At 39.4% G+C, this 21,220-nt stretch overlaps 1 protein-coding gene across 1 annotated transcript; it reads left to right on the top strand.

The window, feature by feature from the left end:
* Nucleotides 1–8,405: 8,405 nt before the first annotated feature.
* LOC141707476 (uncharacterized) lies at nucleotides 8,406–8,912 on the top strand. Its single transcript, XM_074510661.1, has one exon. It carries the CDS (start codon nucleotides 8,406–8,408, stop codon nucleotides 8,910–8,912), a length of 507 nt encoding a protein of 168 aa, XP_074366762.1.
* Nucleotides 8,913–21,220: the final 12,308 nt, after the last annotated feature.

Here is a 21,220-nt window from a genome sequence, read left to right as displayed (position 1 = left end):
CCATCTTTGAGCCATACCCGACAGGGTTTGAGGGAAGGCCCGACATTTTATAGCATCATTCACGGGTTGCAGCAGCAGTGCATTAGAGAATGTCCTAACATGATTAGCGGGGTCTCCCGTGCCATCATAGGCTTTGATGGTGGGCATCTTGAATTTCCTTGAGACATGGGCATTCATGATCTCTTCTGTGAAGGGTGGAGTTGGATCATCAGGATCTCCAAGGGGAAGGAGATTGCTTGGATCAGTTCTTGGGACAGCAGCCCTTCTTCTTACCGGACCATCCAGGTCTATAATAGGAGGAAGATTTCTCCCCCTAGGAGGTATGTGGGATCTGGTGGCTTGGTGAGCCTCCAAATCACGTCTCAGCCTTTGGATTTCAGCCTCATGAGCCCTGATCTTTTCCTGCACTTCTTGGGGATTCGCCCCTGGGGTGCTTTGGGGGCGTTGCCTTCCATCGGCCATTGGCTCTTTTCCAGGACGCCTCCTTCTCGGGGCCACTTCATCATCCGAAGATTCGGAGTCTCTCTCAGTGTATGGACCAGAAAATTCCCGATCCTCAGGGATAGGATCCAAACCTCGTATATAGGGGGGCGACCGCCCTCGTGCTTCGCTTCGCCCAGCATATCCACTTCCTCCAACCTCAGGGTGAAGGGGCATCCCATAAGGGGGGTTAGTAGTAACAATAGTTGAATATTCATACCCGACGGGTCGAGAATTCACAGGTATATGTATTTGTTGAACTTGAGGATTCGTACCTTGAATAATCGGGGGAGTTGTCCCTTGTGGCTGAGGATGAGTTGCCCCTGTCTGGGCTTCCCCCTGAGTAGATGCATAAGTTGAATGGGGAGGAACCTCCACGGTTGATGAAATCACCTGGGTTGTCCCTGATGGTGTTCCCTCCTCCAGAGTGCTGGTTGTTCTCCGTGTTCTCGCCATGGTTGTTGTTGCGTTTTTCCCACAGACGGCGCCAAATGTTATGGATTAAAACTACTATATATAATTGCTGTATTTAATACTAAGGAACGTGAGCTCCAAGGCTCGATTTGACTGCTCTTGTATTTCGTGACTCAATCTGCCTTAACAAGATGCCTACGTACCTTGCTGATTGCCAAGGATCAAGTCAAAAAACGTAGTTCTGATTGGTGGGGGTGAAACCCCTTATATAGATGTGGGAGTCCTTGAATTGGACTTGGTATAGGAGACTTGGTGGATAAGCCTCTGAATTAGGATAGACTTAGGAGTCCTAGGAAGTAGGAAGCTGATTCCTTATCCTTTTAGGTCCCCTTGAGGCTAATCTCTAAGGATTTATATCCTCATCGGGACTCTTTTCAACATCTGATTTTTCCCTTATTAATTAATTACGAAATTAATTAATAATCAGGGCTTTTTGGGCCTTTATTATTCCACCAGGCCTGATCTGGTCCATCAGGCTTAACCTTTCTGGTCTGAATATTATACATCTTATTATTGGGCCTAGCAGCCCACAGCTTGTACAATTAATGCAGTATTTAATTATACAATCATAATTTATTTATCCCTATCATGTACATATATAATTTTAAAAAAAATATTAAAAAAAGAATTGCTTATATATAAATAATCTATATTGGTATTACATATTTAGATAAGTTCGAATTATAATGAGTCAATGCATTTTAGAACTTGGCCCATTGTTCAAAAAATACTCGAAATTTGACTACATGACCTGGCCAAAAAACATCATCACATTCTACGTTTAGTATATTTAAATTACAAGCTCGGCGAGAATATCTTACCAATAATGTGAATTTTTTAATATCTTATGTTAATATAAATTAATGTGTTTGACGTCTTTATAGGATCAATTCAATTGATTATTTATATTAAAATTACTAATTTCACTGGTAACACATTATTATATTTGGTATTCGTCCCAATTTTAAGAATATTTGAAATTTGAAATGAGATCTCACTAGATTTTTTAAAACTACGATGATACATTAAATCGATTTATTTTTTATTTTTCACTTTAAAAAATTTAACTTTATAAAAAGAATTCTTTTAGATCAGCAATATTCATTGATCAAGATAATATTGTACAAATATTTTGAATTATTTTAATATTTTAAATTATTGAAATAAAAGGTATATCTATACTATGATGTAACATTTGATTCAATGCATTTTATATTATTTAAGAAAAAAACATATATTGTTCAATAATTTGAAGGAATTAACCAGTTCAACTGATATTTATAAAATTTTATCGAACTAAAAATTTTTAATTTTAGAAGAATAGTATAAAATGTTATCAAATTATTATATGAAAAAATATTAGAGTCGTAATGAAAGAAACTTAAAAACGGTTTAAATAACGATATAAATACAATTTTTCTTTCGAATTCTTGAAAAAATCATGAATATCAATGATACGTCTTAAAAATATATAATTCATTTTTATGTTACAACCATGATTGAAACCTGGTTGCGTAAAAAATAGATATAGATTGTTTGTGAGTGATAATGTGAATACCATATATAAATTATAGCAATTTATTTATTACATAATTTTAATTTTTGAATAATTATAAATGCATGTTATTTAAGTAATCAATTTTCTCACTAGATGTTAATAATAATTATACATGTACATAAATTAGATATTTAGCATATAAATAATTGAAATCATCATAATTTACTAAGAGATGTAACATACAATAATTTACATGCTAACACACACATACATATAACTTAATCTTACTTTGTTAACAGTAGTGTAAATAAAAAACTAACATTTTCCCATACATACATACGCTGAATTTCAAAAACTAATATTTTTCATTAAAATAAACTTTAATATTAACAATAATGTAAATTTTCTGTTAAAAAACAATAATGTAAATTTTACATTATTGTATATTATGATTGCAAGTCATTATGACTTCAGTTATGCATTTTTTATCTTTTTAAATTGAGTAAGTTAATTGTAAGTTAGTAGCGAACTCAGTAATAATATAGAGCAATACATATAGTTGATTTAAATAAAATTCAAGATTTTGGCCAACTCTGTATTCAACATATATGTTAATTTGTAGCTTTTTATTTGTAAACATACTAACGGCATTCTATAGATTAAATTTAATTGTTTCATTTTAAACGTACACTTACTACCCTGTTTATATTCATACATTAAATTTAAAATAACGGGTAGGAAAAATATAATATAATATAATAATAGTTGAGGGAATATTCGCTCCTAAAAGTGAAAAAACATACGAAATTCCTAATGTTATAGAGGGGGATATGGATTTTGTTGTAGAGAAATTTTATCTCTATTTCTTCAAATTTTGACTCAAGAGCCAATATAAGGATATTGTTGGAGTTGCTCTACAAACATTATAATTGCATGATGCATAAAAAATTTCTAGAAAATGACCCGTGCCTCGCACGGGTTATTATTCTAGTTATTCCTAAAAGCGTATAAATATTATAACATTCGTATATTTTCAGCCATGAATATTTTGTCCATACATAAGTGTTATTTATAAAAATGTATAAATATAATATAAAATTCGTATTTTTTCATCCTTGAATATTTTGTCCGTATGTAGTTTTCGGATTCTTAAATTGAAATAGGTTTTTTATTAAAAAAAATTATGAATTCGATTCTCCCACGTTGTTCCTTTTGAAGTCTTAGAAGTCAAGATTATGTATAAACCTCCGAAGCTCATCTACAACATCCAATAATTCAAAATTTTATCCACTAACAATGAAGAAATCCAAGCTCAAATTAATAATTAAATCAGGCAAAGTGAGAGTGACAGTCCCATGCTTCACATCAAATGTTCTTGACATCGAAAGCCACTTAAATAATTAATTAAATTTCATCCATTTACACAAAGAAGTGATGCATCTGTTACATAAAATATATGCTAACACCTTTTTATGTAATCCCTACTTCCAAATATGGATAATTGTCTCCCACTTAGATTTACTATTTGTAGCAAAAAATAAATTATAAGGCTCTTAAGTCTTTGATGTTTGTTGACTTGTAATTTCATGATCGAATCACATACTATCATTTGACAGTGATGGGACATAAGTAATCAGGCCCAAAGAAATATTACAAAAAACCCAGTAAGGGACATCCCAGACCCAAACTGGGGTGGTCCCCGGGACAAGTGGTAATTGACAAAAATGTCAGCTGTCTCATATTATCAGAAATGGAACAACTACATCCCAGCCGTCCATGTGTATAAATCTCAGGTCACCCCATTTGCAAAAGGACAGCTGGGCCCCACTTGCCATCTGAACCATCCATTCACTCACCAACCAAGAATCATCAAGGGCTAGGATGAAGAGGTACAAACCCCTAAAACCCTAAATTTGGGGGCCTATAAAAGGCCCCAAGAAAAGGGTTTTAGGGGTTGGAAAATATTATCTGATATACACACATATGCATACACCACTATATATATATTTTGAATAGCTCTTTCTTCCCTCTTCTTCTTCAAGAAACCCCATTCTTATTCTCACACCAGAGTTGCTGCAGGGATTCATCCCCCCTCTGGTTTTGTTTTGCAGAAGCCCCTACATAACAGCGTAACCACGCGTCATCTGCCACGTGGACCAGGCTCGAGCTCGAGTGAGAGAGAAGAAAACTGGGGAAGAAATAGAGTTATCATTTGGCGCTAGAAGGAGGGGACGAACCTCCGGTGTAGTGGTGTCGTTCCCAGTCACGCCGTACAGTCCCCAGAACCCAGAAAACTTACACCCAAGTAAGGCTAATACCCTCACTTTCTTTTGAACCCACTTTGCGTATTTTTCATTTCTTACGACTGTATACCTCGTTGCACTTATGTTCTTAAAAATGGCCACAAGAAACAGCAAGACCTCGGTCTCAGGGACTATCCAACCCATAGTCGTCCCACCCAGGGATGGCGAAATGGAAGAGATAGAATAGGAGCCCCCCATAACTCGTGCTTCATCTCAACTCCAACCCAGAGATCAGAGGATTACTATTGAGAAAGCAGCCCATAAGTATGCCGAGACCTCTGCAAACCCTTGGGGAAGTATGACCACGGAGCAGATTCAAACAAATGTGAGCTTATGGAAAGAAAAGAACTGTGAGCCTGAAGCCCGCCCAAGGGATTAGGAAGAGCACTCCGAAGAATCCCAGGGTTCGATCCTCGACCGGATTGTAAAGAACCTGAAAGGCCGCCAGAAGACGCCCGGGATGAAATCAGAAGAACCGCACTCCGGGATTGAATTCGAAAGGAAGAAGAGGCCAAGGCAAATTTAACATTGAAAAAAGAATCCAAAAAGGAGAGGCAAAGCTGAAAAAGAAGACACGAAGGGTTCATGTCTCCAGACTCCGAGCTAGAGAAAGAATCTAAACAGGAGCAAATGGTCCGGGCTCTTCGGGACCTCAAGAGGAAGGTCGAAGGAGACATGGAAGTGGTGGCAGTGGCCACCCCCTTCACCAGAAAACTGGATTCTATCCCCAGAGAGTCCGGTCTTAAACACTTCAACTTTGACTCTTTCGATGGACTCACAGACCCCGAAGAGCACCTGAACTACTTTGAGAAGATCTCTAATATCTACGATTACAATGACCACACCAGATGTCGCTTCTTCGTATTAACGTTGAAGGGAGGGGCACATAAATGGTTCGGCAGAATCCCCTCTGAAGCATCGACTCCTGGAAAGACTTCTGGGAGATGTTCTTGAAAAGGTTTCAGGCCATTTGGAAACCATTCAACAAAGAAGTAGAGAGACACTACCTGAATATATCAAGAGGTTTTAAAAAGCGGTCAACCAACTCTCCAACCTTGAAGAAAAAGAAGTCGTTAACATCTTCCGACGGAACCTCCACCCGGTTTCGTGTGAGGGTTATGTCAAGGACTTGATTCACAGAGAGCCCCAAAGCCTTGCATCGGCTTATGCACTGGCTTCAAAATTCATCAAGAAGAATGATTTCCTCACTTCCATGAAAATGAAAAGAAGAATCCGGGACGATGATGAGTCCCCAGAGCGACGCCCTTCGTACAAGAAAGATAAGAGATTCAAGATGGACAGAAGTCCAACTACATCCAACAGTCTCAGGGAACCCCACCCCAGGACAACTACTCCAGGCCCCAGAGAAATGAAAGGAAACCGAGGCCAAAGAAAGAACCTAAGCCGGAACCCGAGTGGACACCCCTCAACCGGCCCTGAGCAGACATTTTAAGAGAGGTTAAAGGGAAACCCTTTTATTACCCCCCCCCCCAAGCCATTGCTGGCACCTCCAGAGAACAGAGCACGCGATAAGCACTGCGGATACCATGAGGATCACGTCCATACTACCGAAAACTGCTTTTCCTATAAAATGTTTATTGAAGATCAGATCAAGAAAGGTAACATGAAAGGAGATTAAGTGACAAAGATAAAGCCACGAACAGTGGCAAACATGTGGTCAACATGATCTTTGGAGGGGCCTCCTCTCCGCCCCAGAGCCCAGACATGGACGGCAATGTCATGATGATCCAACCCTTCGACGATGAATCTATATGTTTCTCTTATGCCGATTAAGAGGGCCTTGATCCCGAACACAACCAAGCTCTAGTTGTGACTCTCGACATCGCTGACAATGAGGTAAAAAAATATTGGTTGATAACAGCTCCTCCGCTAACATTGTTTTTGAGCATACACTTGACAGGATGAAACTTGGCCACCTTCAAATGGATCCCTGTCTCGAAGACCCCCTCTACGGGTTCGGGAATAACATGATTCCGATACAGGGGTGATCTACCTCCCCGTAGTCTTTACACTACACCCCGGTAAGTATCCCATGTCATGAAGTTTTACTTGATAAGTGCGACATCCACCTACAACATGATCCTCGGGAGACCCACTATCACGAAGCTTCGGGCCATCCCATCAACGATTCACTTGAAGCTGAAGTTTCCCACCCCGGGAGGCATCGGAGAACTCAAAGGAGACAGGGACGTATCCGGGTGGTGTTATGGGCAGGCTTTGGTCATAGAAGAAACTGAACCTGAAAATAGGAAAAAGGCAATGTCCTTACCCAAAGGCCAAAGCCGCAAGAAACATCGCAAACATCTCAGTAAAAGGCCAAAGTTGGATGTCTACATGATAGAAGATTTAGGGTACAGCGTAACCAACGCAGATGCCTGAATACAGAAATTTTTGGAAGTGAAGGAAAAGACCAAAGTGGAACCTGCTGCACAGACCGTTGAGATAGAGTTGGAACCTGGGGACCCCACTCGGAAGCTGAAGATCGGGAAAGGCTTAGAAATAGCTTTCCAATAGGAACTCATTCAGCTACTAAAGGAGTATGCGAACGTATTTGCATGGGCACCAGAAGACATGCCCGAGATAGACCAGTCAGTTGTGATGCATAATCTGGATGTGGATCCGCGAAAGAAGCCGATCAAACAGAAACGGGGAAACTTTGCTCCGGAGCGGCAGCAAGCTATAGATGAATAAGTGGAGAAATTGCTCAGGGCCGATATCATCTGCGAGATCAAGTATCCCGATTGGATCACCAATGTTGTTTTATTCAAGAAATCGAGTGGGAAATGGAGAATGTGTGTCGACTACACAAGACTCAACTCAACATGCCCAAAAGATTCTTATCCGCTCCCCAATATCGACCAGTTGATCGATGCAACTTTTGGACACACTATGTTGAGCTTTATGGATGCCTTCTCGGGGTATAATCAAGTCCGCATGAATTTGGAAGACATCGCTAAAACAACCTTCATCACCCATCGGGCGGTTTATGCCTTTATGGAGTCTTAAAATTTGAGTTCAACCTCAAATTTGTGCCACAGACAGCAATAAAGGCTCAGGCCTTGGCCGAATTTGTGATGGAATGCACCTTCAACGAACCACAACAACCCACACCCAGTGAGAATATCTACGAAATTGACAAGCAAAGCACGAATTCCTAGAAGCTTTATGTGGATGAATCGGCAACAGCCGAAAGGTCCGGAGCTAGCCTTATTCTGATTAGTCCCGAAGGATTCACCATCTAGTAGGCGATTACTTTCACCTTCAAAGCGACAAACAACCAAGCAGAGTATGAAGCCATGTTGTCTGGACTCAGGTTAGCAAAGTCCCTTAGAGTGAAGAGCCTGGTTGTACACGGTGACTCCCAGATAGTCATCAAACAGACGAGTGGTGAGTACGTCACTAAGGACAAAAAGCTGGCCTAATACCAGACCATGGTTAGGGGTCTCCTAGAATACATCCCCGACACCACCATTTTGCAGATCAACTGAGAAAAAAACTGCAAAGTTGATGAGCTCTCCAAACTGGTACAAAATTCCTCGGACCTAAATTCCTCGGTCTACTTTGAGGAATTGCCGACTCCAAGTACTAAAAAGATAGAGATCTTATGCATCAGCAGCCCAAATAACTGGATGACAACCTTCATAGCATATTTGAGAGACGGAAAACACCCGAAAGACCAGAATAAAGCCAAGTACCAGAAGCACAAGGCCGCCCGCTTATTCCTGGAGAATAATCAGTTGTACAGAAGAACTTTCTCAGCACCCACTCTGAAATGTGTAGAACCAGAAGAAGCAGACTACTGTCTCCGGAAAGTCCATGAAGGTATTTGTGGAGATCACCTAGCAGCCGAAGCTCTGTCCTACAAGATCATCAGACAAGGATATTACTGGCCTAAAATCCACTCTGATGTCGTTGCCTATATTAAGAATTGCACTCAATGCCAGAAATTCAGCAATGTCCCCAAGCAGAGCCCGAGCCTACCGGCATCCATGCTTTCTTCGATATTTTTTACCATTTGGGGTATAGACATCATGGGCCCCTTCCCCCGGGCAAAAGGAGACCTCCACTACGTCCTTGTAGCCATTGATTACATGACTAAATGGGAAGAAGACAAAGCTATGAGGATGATCAATTAGCAAGATTACATTAAATTTATGGATTTAATCGTGATGAGGTTCGGGATCCCAGTGGTTTTGGTCTCAGACATCGGCCCACAGTTTGTCGGGTCTGATTTTGAAGCATACCTAAGGGAGCTGGGCATCAAGCACAAAAAAGCATCCATAGCACACCCCCAGGGGAATGGACAAGTGGAGGTAACCAACAGGACCATACTCTGGGGTTTATAGAAAAGGTTGGAAGAGTCTAAAAAGACCTGACCAGATGAACACCCGAAAGTCTTTTGGTCCTACAAGACCACCCCCAGGAAAAGAACCGGGGAAACCCCTTTCAAGCTTGCCTACGTCACCGAAGCCCGACTACCAGTTGAAACCGGATCACCATCGCACAGAGTCGCTAATTTTAAGGAAATCTCAAAAATTGAAGGGCTTAGAACTAACCTGGAGCTCCTTGATGAGGTACGAGACCTGGCTGTGTAAAAGATGAAAGGTTACAAGGAAAAGATGAAGCTCTACTTCGGGAAAAAGGCCAATATAAGGGAGCATGAAGCAGGCGATTTAGTACTCCGGTACACCGAAGCTTCAGACCCAACAAATCAAGGAAAGCTATAGCCTAACTAGGAAGGGCCCTACATAGTCAAAGAAGTGCTCCGTCCGGGGACCTACAAATTAAATTATCTCAATGGAACCGAGGTCCCGAACACCTGGCATGGAGCCCGCCTCAAAAGTTCTATCAGTAGAAAGGTGTGCATAGCTACATAGTTTTTGTTGAATAATAAGAAATGCAAATTTGTATTCACCTTATCCAAAATGTAATCGACATGTGATACCTATTTTGTAATGGAAAATGTCATGCATGTTCAAACTAGTATAATGCTACTATTATTATATTACGATTATTGTTCGCACACCCACATGCACAAATTTTTATTCAATTAAAAGTTTTTAACCCCATCCCGGAGACGAATACACAAACCATGTGTACGGATAAAACTAGTAAAGCACTTAGTGAAAACTGTGAGAAAAATTACAGGAAAGGGAAATATATTTACATGTGTTTTCGAGGCAAACCAACCCCGGATCAAATTCAAACCAAAGCAAATATTCAGTCTAGAAGCCACAAGGGCTCAGTTTTAAAGAAAAACAAAGTAGAAAGGAAATTACAAGGCACGAGGCCTGGATCATCATAGATCAATTCTCGGGAGGAGGGGGAGTCATCTCACGACCTTCTTCGGGAGGAGGAGGTGGCTGCGCCCCGAAAGTACCCTCTCCAGCAGTCTTAGCTCCCTCGTGATGGATCTCCTCAACAAGGTATAGCTCTATAAACCCATCCATGTCATCACCCGGGTTCTCAGCCAGATACGAGGAGGCAATGTCCTAGCATATGTTCACCTTCTCAAAAATTTTGTTGTTGAGCTCCTCGTAGTAGGCAGGAGTGCCACGGAAGGCAACAAAAACTTCCTCTTCCTGAGGCCTAGCAGTAAGCTCCTTCTTCAGGTTCTCAACCTCCGCCCGGAGGGACCCGACAGCCTGCGTAGCTTCCTCCCGCACTTTTGCTTCCTCCCGCACTTTCGCCTCCTCCGTGAGGGCCTTCTTGTGCTCTCAGGACTCTTTCTCCTTAGCATCCCGATACTTGTTGAACCTTTCCCACTCCTCAGCCAACTCCTTCACGGTGGTTTTTGTCTTAGCCACCCTCACCCGATAATTGTGGATGATGGTATAGCAGCCGTTGATCCGGGTACTAGCCTGAAAGCAATAAAGCAAAAAAGCTCAATAAAAATATAAGGGAGAAAAGGAAATGCGCAAATAACAAAATACACAAACCTTCGAGACGTCCCGAACAAGGTGATCCAAGGAGGTATCAACATCCTCCTTCGCATAAACCTCAAAGTCCGCGGGGGTGGCATAATTGTCAAACATCTCGCTCCGGCGGTCATCAAGAGTCAACCGGGCCAGGAGGTTCTTTATGGCCTCCTCCTGCACGAGCTTCTAGCTCTCCTCCTTTGTCGGAGTCAGGGTGGTCACCCTCCTCCGCTGCGGGGTCCCAGATTCACCAGCAACACATTCAGAAGCCTTCTTCTTGCGAGGGTTTAAATCACCAACTTCCTCTTCCTCCAGCTCCAGATTTTCTACCTCTTCGGGCTCAGGGTCAACAGGAGCAGACCTCTTCGGAACAGTCTGTCTTATAGTGTTCCCGGGCCAATCGGTGTCCCGGACTTGCAAGCCGCTGCCTACACCCCCAACCTTCTTCTTTCCTGAATCAAGTTGCACAGCACCACCAATCTTCTTAAACCTACCAGCCAAGTCCTTGAATTGCTGCGATATTGCGTGATGAAAGGGGTTGAGCAACGGAAGACCTGCATAGTGGAAGAACAGTTTAGAGAATAAAGGTCGCAGAAGCACAAGTACATATTAGAAAAAAACATAATGGAAGGCTACATATAATGAAACACTTACATCCAACATTAAATAATGTTTGGTTATCTAAGAAGGTGTCCCCAGTCCATTGAGCCCCCAGAGCCACGACAAAGTCATACATCTCGCCAAGGCAGCTCCCCTGAACCGCTCGGTTGAGAACCTGTTATTTTTAAGAACATTTTCATACACAGGCATAAACTCCAGGTCCCCACCCCGGACGAAGATAAACTCTTGATGCCAGCCCCAGAGCGAATTCAACATAAAAACATGCAAACTCTTGGCATCAGCAGGGAATCCACAGCCATTTATGTTAAAGGTAAACTCATATAGGGGAGGAAGGGTAGACTTCTTAATCTTGAAGAGATAGTGGAAGAGTTTGAAGGTGGGCAAGTAGTTTTTCACATGACAGCAGGTGAGGAACCAGGAAATCCACTTAATCGAGTTTGGGCCCAGCTGGGTAAAGGAAATCCCGTAGACATCACGAAAAAGGGATTTCGTGAACTGGTGAAGGTTATGCCTCATACTATGTAGGTGCTCTAAAGGAATAGCTACCCAACCCCCCCCACTGATCAATGATAAACCCTCTCATGAGGTTCGGGCCACCTCCACTCCATCTCTTCCCCGAAGTGAAATACTGCCTTAACAAGATCATCTATCTGCTCGTGGGTTTATATGTCAAGATCAGGATGACGGGGAGCATGAACATAGCCGGTCCCCGGAGCATTATAGAAAAGCTCATCTATTCGGGCCCTATCATAAGGCTCCTTCCCCACGAGCCTATAAGTAGTAGAGAGGTCCATAAAGTAATAATCGCGGGGGGAACTATTTTCCCGTGTCTGAACGAAATAATGGTCTATATCCACCCAAGACCCGTCCCTTCTACCCAAAGTCTGCCGAGGGTTTAAAAGGAAAGTGGGAAACTCCTCAATTATAGGCTGACAACGGGGAGGCATGTTATCTGGGTCCGGGGAAAAGTCACTAGAAGAGGTTTTGGGTAACCCTAAAAAATAGGACGGGCAGACCTACATTCAAGGTCAGCTAATTGTTCCACTCTCACTTTCCTAACCATGTAACCCCGGAGTCTATGACATTTCGGGAGCATAAAAAGGGGGAGAAACTTAAGCAATTCAGAAAAAAATAACTTCAAAATCAAAACCACCAAAACATGTTATACAGCCTATACATACGTATATACTTACAACTAGAACACCATAAAGCAACCACGAACAGCAAACACAAACCCAGTTCTTCCAAATTTAAACCCCCTTCTCATACAAACAAAATCCCGTAAAACAAACCCAATTTTATGCAACATTACACCAAAAATTATCAAACCAAAACTGTAAACACGAAAAGCAGTTTTACATATCAAATGTCAAAACCCACAAATAAACCAGCAGCTACATGTAAAAAAGAACAAGATGCATTCGAAATAAGAGTTCCACTACCCTACTCATCAAATTAAAGGCAAATATGATACATCAAAACAAGAAGAAAAGTTCAAACACTTACAAGAGAGCAGGAGAAATAAAGCGGCTTCAAAGAGCAAGAATCTCAAAATTTGCCTTCAAGAAAAAGGCCAGAGAGTATTTGATGTTTGTGATTGCGTAAAGAACAAAGAAATGAGAAAAAACGGGTATTTATAGGCAAGAGTGGGGTAAAAACCCACTCAACTACCGAACAATCGTGTCTGTTTGTTCAGGACACATGGCACGATCATGTGCGTCCGAATAATAACCACAACAATTAATGATTACATCTCTGTAATTATTTAACAAGTGCGTCTTTTAAGGAGAAAAAGAGGGGGAAACTGCAACGTTTGATATACATGTATATATATACATATATTCCTACAAGAAACTCAATCACCGCCTGACACCCAGGAAAAAATGCCAAAATGCTGTACACCAGTCACGTCCGTACCCAGCCGGTCAAATTAAAGGACCTACCCAAACATAACCCCGGCGACTTGTACCTAACCACACCCCAGGGTTAGGGGCCATAAATCAAAGGAAAAATGCAAAAATATTCCAAGTTACAAAAATCAAAGGGCCTACCCAAACACAACACCGGGGACTTGTACCTAACAACTCCCCGGGTTTAGGGGCCATAAATCAAAGGAAAAATGCAAAAAAAAATTCTAAGTTACAAATATCAAAGGGCCTACCCAAACACAACCCCAGGGACTTCTACCTAACAATACCTCGGGGTTAGGGTCCATAAATAAAAAAAATGCAAAAAAAATTCAAGTTACAAAAATCAAAGGGCCTACCCAAACACAACCCCGGGGACTTGTACCTAACAACACCCCGGGGTTAGGGGCCATAAATCAATGGAAAAATGCAAAAAAAAATCCAATTACAAAATTCAAAGGGCCTACCCAAACACAACCTCGGGGAGTTGTACCTAACAACACCACGGGGTTAGGGGCCATAAATCAAAGAAAAAATGCCAAAAAAAATTCAAGTTACAAAAAACAAGGGCCTACCCAAACACAGCCCCGGGGACTTGCACCCAACAAAACCCCGGGGTCAAGAGCCATAAATCAAAGCACAATTCCGGAAAAGAACAGTACTTCCCCATCCGGGAAAACCCATATAAGGGAGTGGGAGGCCAATGATAGGCCATAAGTAATCAGGCCCAAATGAAATATTACAAAAAGCCCAAGTAAGGGACACCCCATGCCCAAACTGGGGTGGTCCCCGGGGATCCCCGGGACACGTGGTAATTGACAAAAATGTTAACTGTCTCATGTTACCAGAAATGGAACCACTACATCTCAGCCGTCCATGGGTATAAATCTCAGGTCACCCCAGTTGCAAAAGGACAGTCGGGCCCCACTTCCCATCTGAATTATCGAATCACTCACCAACCAAGAATCATCAAGGGTTAGGATGAAGATGTACAAACCCCTAAAACCCTAAATTTGGGGGCCTATAAAAGGCCCCAAGAAAAGGGTTTTAGGGGTTGGAAAATATTGTGTGCTATATACACATATACAGACGCCACTATACATATATTTTTAAATAGCTCATTCTTCTCTTTTCTTCTTCTTCAAGAAACCTCATTCTTATTCTCACACCAGAGTTACCGCGGGGACACAGCCCCCCCTTCAATTTTGTTTTGCAGAAGCCCCCACATAACAGCATAACCACGCGTCATCTGCCACGTGGACCGGGCTCGAGCTCGAGTGAGAGAGAAGAAGACTGGGGAAGAAACAGAGTTATCAGACATCATGCTATAACTAGCAGGACAACTTCATCTATGAGTAACTAACTGTCTTCAGGAATATGTCAATTGTATCGCATCCACTTCAGTTTTGATTACGAGGAGGAAAAATATCAAAAAAATTAACATGAATTTCAAGATAGTGTCGGAGAAGAATACGATAACATGCAGCTTTATTAAAGAAAACTTAATCAACTTTTCGAAAGTAAGTGGACCTTAAAAAATGAGTGATATGATGTGCCCGTTTAGGAAATCTTAAAATAAATAATTTATGATTTAAAATGAATAAGTAACTTATAAGTGATAAATAGATAAATACTTATAAATTATATAAGTGTTTAGATAATTTCATTTATAATAAATCAAATAAATAATTTTTAAAAATAATCATATTATTTTACGAATTTTAGATTAGATTAACATTTAAAGATATATTTTTTTAAATTAAAGTTAATAAAAAACATAAAAAATCAAAATAAGTTGATAAAAAATATGTCGTGTCTAACATTAAACTTATCAGCTTATAAGTTGAAAATCCGACTTATAAGTTAGATACACAAACACTACTCGATAGATACTCACGGGCTTATAAGTCAATAACTGACTTATAAGCTATGGCCAAACAGGCCCATGTCTTGAAGAATATGATTACATGAGATTTAAACTAAGAAGTTTAAGCGTTTTACATTATTTAACAGGTTTTTGGTTTTGTTAATTCAAACATAATTTTAGGATATTTTTTTCCAAATAATTAGATTAATATTTTATATAAGTTTAAATAAATAAAAATAAGAAAAAAAAATCAAATCCAAAATATGAAATGTAAATAAAATGTGAATATTCCTGTCTATTTCTGATCTACTATCAATGAAATTGAATTTGTAAGATATAATTTATTTTATAAATAAGAAATCTAATAATCAGCTTAGAAAATCGGTGAAATTATGAACTGAACTTGGCCTTTGACCATCATTATATAATAAGATATCGGACCCCCTCGCTATGTGTGCAACACTTAATTAACATATGTACAGTACAGTAGTAGTACTATTCATCCATGTTTTTTCTATTAGTAAAAAAAACACACTCTAGAAAGTGAATTGACGAAAACGAAACAACACTAACCACCGAAGAAGAAGAAATATAGTAGATCCAAGCTGCTACACGATGAACCGCAAACAAACATCCTACCACAGATAGCTCGCCATGCACCAAGGGATAGCTAGACTATATTGTTTGTTGAATAATCACAGACCTATATAATTTATCCACTTTTAAGCTGTTACAGTTATATTTACTTATTTCAGACTTTTTTTACGGTACAAGGCAGGAGTCAAAATTCTGAACTCCCTTGAAAAGGTCAAGACCTCTACCGGAACACTATTCATGAAATTCACGGTTGCTCGACGGTTGTTACCAAGTGTAAAAAGCAGTACTATAGATAGCAATGTACGTAGTTCTCCTGCAGATTTGTGATGCATACACGTGCAATGCCGCGTAAACAAGAAGGTTATAGTTAATGTATATGCTATATATATATATATATATATTAAATGTTTAGTATAAAATGGAAAAAGCAAAACACATATGCCTGTGAAAGCTGCTTGTTTATTTCTGGAAGTGCAATATATATATAATGGAAATGACTCAAACAACTGATCCTAAAAACCAGGACATGATTCCAACTAACACCTAAACTCTCTCTACCACAACTCAACTTATTCATGACTCCTAAAACATGACTAACAATCTGCTGACTACTTCAAACAACTAAAATTACTAGATGTTAACAAATTTAAATGAAACTTAACATGTTTGAGATTACAAATATCCAACAATCCCCCCTTTAAGCTTAAACATGTCCAAGCAAATTTTTAGCTCCCAGTAGCTTTCTCATACTCTTAAACTTAATCTTAACCATGGCTTTAGTCATTATATCTGCTCCCTGCTTGCTGCTACTCACGTGCTTCAAGATTACTTATCCGCGTTCCACACATTCTCAAATGAAATGATAACGCACATCTATGTGCTTACTTCTCTCGTGAAACATTGGATTTTTCGCCAAGTCTATGGCTGATTTATTGTCTATACACATCACAACATGACCCATACATTCAGATGTAATTTGACCAAGAAGGTTTTGAATCTATATAGCTTGGCATGCTGCCGCTCTGGCAGCCATGAACTCTGCCTCGCATGATGACAATGCCACACAATGTTATTTCTGTGACATCCGTGTTATGGCGCTTTGTTAGGAATATGTTGTGAACTTGATGATAAGTTAAAAAAAACACCTTAGTAGATTTAACTTTGTGATTTTTTTAGCTCTCGATGGATGTTCTAATATAGTCCCGACGGATGACAATTTGACATCCATCGAGAGTGTAGCTTATGTAAAAAAATAAGTATTGTAGCACATTTCTGCAAATAACATGTTTTAGCCTAGTAGATTATGTAGGATTCTCTAAGTCATGTTGGCTACTAGATTGATACGAAGAAAAGGTTGGCTAATTATAAATATGAGATGTCTTGTTATTCTGTATAAGTGAAATAGAGTCAAGTGACAGATAGACTCCCGACGGATGATCTACAAGGCTCCCGACGGATGATCAACATAATCCTGACGGATGATCATATTCAAAATAGCTGTTGATAGTGATAACACAGTCACATGCGTCAGGTGTTTGCAAAAGGAATGCGGCAGCCTGTTAAGCAGGATTTTGAGAACAAAGAAGCATTACCATTTCCATGCAAATGTGAAGATATTCAAAGATGTTGGATAGAGTAATGTTATAGCATGATATTAGACTAGATGTATTTTGTTTTATTATCTTGTCTTACTGTCATGTAACTTGGTGATATATAAACCAAATGTATCAAGTAGAACAATTAACTAAGCAAGCACATTTTTTAGAGAGATAAATAAATTTGTACTTGTTAAGAATTTCTCTATAGTTTGTTTGTTCAATTGTAAAGAAGCTATTTTCTATTCAAAGTATCACAGAGTTATCAATCTAATATATATATATATCTGGTGGATACTTTCAAATCCACCAGAAAGTTTTAAACCTTGTGTTTTATTACTTAGTGTTTTGATTTCTATTACTCCTTCATTCTGCATTACAACAAATCAAACACTGTTATATATATTAAGTTAGAACATTTTTAAAATCTCAAAAGTAGCCAGAATTATATTCAACCCCCCTTTTGTAATTCTTGTTGTATTGTTAGGGAATAACAACTGGTATCAAAGCAAGCTCTTGAAGTATAAAGAGTGTAAAGATCATAACAAATCAACAAGATGAATAAGAAGGATGTTGGAGTAAAGATTTCATTTCTGGACAAAGACAACTATCATCACTGGAAGGTGAAGATGCACCTACATCTCCTCTCTCAAGGTGAAGCCTATGTGGACTGCATTGAAAGAGGTCCTCATGTCCCTATGAGAGATGCTACAAGGAATGAACCATCAGTTCCAAAACCTAGGCATGAATGGTCTGATCCAGACATTGAACAGGTTAGGAAAATAAGAAGGCCATGAACATACTGTTTAATGGTGTTGATGGTGATATGTTTGATAACATCATTAACTGTAAAACAGCCAAAGAGGTTTGGGACACAATATAAATTATTTGTGATGGTACTGAGCAAGTAAGGGAGAACAAGATGCAAATCATATTTCAGCAATATGAGCATTTTCACTGTGAAGAAAGTGAGTCACTCACTGATATTTTTAGTAGGTTTCAGAAACTACTGAATGCTCTAAAACTGCATGAAAGAGTCTATCAGACAAAAGACTCTAACCTCAAGTTCCTTAAATCTCTTCCAAAGAAGTGGAAGCCAATGACAGTATCATTGAGAAATTCATAAGATTACAAGGAGTTCACCTTGGAGAGACTATATGGCATCCTGAAAACCTATGAGCTTGAAATAGAGCAAGATGAAAGAATTGAAAAAGAAAGGAAGAAGGGGGGATCCATTGCACTTGTTGCTGAGTTGGAAAAGGAGAAAGAGGTGAAGGTGGAAGCTGTTGAATCTACATCAAAGGTCTGTGAAAGCAAGGGTAAAGGGTTGGTAGATGAAAATGAAGAACAGTTGAGCCAAGATGACATGGATGATATTGATGAGCATCTAGCATTCTTATCCAGGATATTTTCCAAGATTAAATTCAAGAAGAATTTTGGAGCAGCCAAGCCAAACAGAAACATGGTTGATAAGTCAAAATTCAAATGTTTCAAATATGGCTTCGCATGTCATTTTTCTAGTGAGTGTAGAAAGTTTGATTCCAGCAAAAAGAAGTTTGAGCCTGTTAACTATAAGCAGAAATACTTTGAGTTGCTCAAGCAAAAGGAACGGGCTTTCATCACACATGAGAATGACTGGGCTACAGATGGACTGGATGAAGATGAAAAAATCAACTATGTTAATCTAGCCCTAATGGTCAAGTCAGATGAAACAGAAACAAGTTCATCAAGCAATCAGGAAAATAGAAAGGATCTTTGGTATCTAGACAGTGGTTACTCAAGGCACATGACTGGAGATTCTACCTTGCTCACTGAGTTCAAGGAAAGAGCTGGCCCAAGTATCACTTTTGGAGATGACAACAGGGTTATACTATGGGATATGGCTTGATTTCAAAGGAGAATGTTATCCTTGAAGAGGTTTCACGAGTGGATGGACTGAAGCATAATTTGTTGAGTATCAGCCAGCTCTGTGATAAGGGCAACTCAGTCACTTTTAATTCAGAAGCCTGTGTTGTGACCAATAAAAAGAACAACAAAGTGCTTCTCACTGGAGTGATAAAAGGAAATGTGTACCTAGCTGATTTCAACTCATCAAATGCAGACTCAGTAACTTGTCTTCTCAGTAAAGCAAGTCAAGATGAAAATTGGCTATGGCACAAGAAGCTGTCCCATCTAAACTTCAAGACCATGAATGAGCTAGTCAAGAAATAATTGGTCAGAGGTATTACTCAAGTGGAGTTTACTAAGGATGGATTGTGTGATTCCTTCCAGTAAGGAAAGCAGATTAAAGCATCATTCAGAAAGAAGCTTGATTCAACAATTGAAGAACCTTTGTGACTGTTGTACATGGATTTGTTTGGACCAGTAATGTGTTGTCCATTTCAAGGAAAAGATATTGCCTAGTAATTGTAGATGATTTCTCAAAGTTCTCTTGGACATATTTTCTAAAGTCCAAAGATGAAGCTAGTGAATTCATCATCAATCACATAAGGCAAGTCAACAATCATCCTGACTTCAAAGTAAGAAGAATCAAGAGTGACAATGGAACTGAGTTCAAGAATTCTGCGATGAGATCATTTTGTGAAGAGAATGGGATTATGCATGAGTTTTCGGCAGCTAGAACTCCACAAAAAAATGGAGTGGTGGAAAGGAAAAACAGATCTCTTATTGAAGCTGCAAGAACAATGCTAGAAGAATCAAAGTTACCAACATATTTTTGTGCTGAAGCTATGAATATTACATGCTACACTCAGAATATTTCTTTGGTTAATCAAGCAAAATGCATGACACCCTACCAATTGTTCAAGAATAGGAAGCCAACTCTAAATTTCTTACATGTCTTTGGCTGTAAATGTTATATCTTAAGAAATCAAACTGATCAACATGGAAAGTTTGATGCCAAAGAAGATGAAGGAATTTTTGTTGGATATGTTGTTAGAAAAGCATATAGAGTCTACAATCTAAGAACCAACATTGTTATGGAATCGGTACATGTTGTGTTTGATGATAAAAAGATTGAAGGACTACAAGAAGGAGATTTCCGTGAAAGCCTCAAATTCAATAATGTTGAAATGGTTAGTGATGACAGTGATGATGAAAGTTATCAAGAAATAGTGGCTAAGGATAATGCACAAAAAATCTACACCTAATGAAGCAAATAACTCAACATCTGTCGACTTACATAGCGCTTCATCCGTCGGTAGACAATCAACTTCATCCGTCGAGATACAAAGTGCATCATCCGTCAGAACAACAAGAGAAACTGAGAGTCAAAATAGATCACTTACTGAAAGAACTCCATCTTTAAGTCAAAGATCCATAAACTCAGGGGGAGTTTCTTATAATCAAAACTCAGTCACACATCAAAAAAACAATGAGGCCTCTACATCTAGAGCTAATCTACCACAACAGAGAAAATGGACTAGAGATCACCCTTTTGAGCTCATTATTGGTGATGCATCCTCTAGAGTTCAAACAAGGAAATTAACTCAAGAAGAATGTCTATATAGCAACTTTCTTTCTAAGGAAAAACCAAAGAAGGTAGAAGAAGCTCTGTTGGATCCTGATTGGTTTTTAGCTATGCAGGAATAGCTAAACCAATTTGAAAGGAACAAAGTATGGAAGCTGGTACCCAAGCCTAAAGGAAAGAATCCAATTGACACCAAGTGGGTATTCAGAAACAAGATGGATGAAAATGGCATAGTTGTCAGGAACAAAGCTAGATTGGTTACTAAGGGCTATTGTCAACAAGAAGGAATAGATTTTGATGAAACTTTTGCTCCTGTTGCAAGACTTGAAGCCATCAGAATTTTGTTAGCCTATGTAGCACATGCCAATTTCAAAGTCTATCAAATGGATGTCAAAAGTGCCTTTCTGAATGGAGATTTGGAGGAGGAAGTCTATGTTAGTCAGCCTCCTGGTTTTTTAGATCCAAATTTT

Source organism: Apium graveolens, chromosome 1 (genome assembly GCF_009905375.1).
Source record: "Apium graveolens cultivar Ventura chromosome 1, ASM990537v1, whole genome shotgun sequence".
Lineage (NCBI taxonomy): Eukaryota > Viridiplantae > Streptophyta > Magnoliopsida > Apiales > Apiaceae > Apium > Apium graveolens.
This window is presented reverse-complemented; position numbering and strand designations above follow the sequence as displayed.

What these genes read in the sequence shown, in the direction of transcription:
- LOC141707476 (XM_074510661.1), top strand. Translation starts at nt 8,406, where the DNA reads ATGACAACCTTCATAGCATATTTGAGAGACGGAAAACACCCGAAAGAC.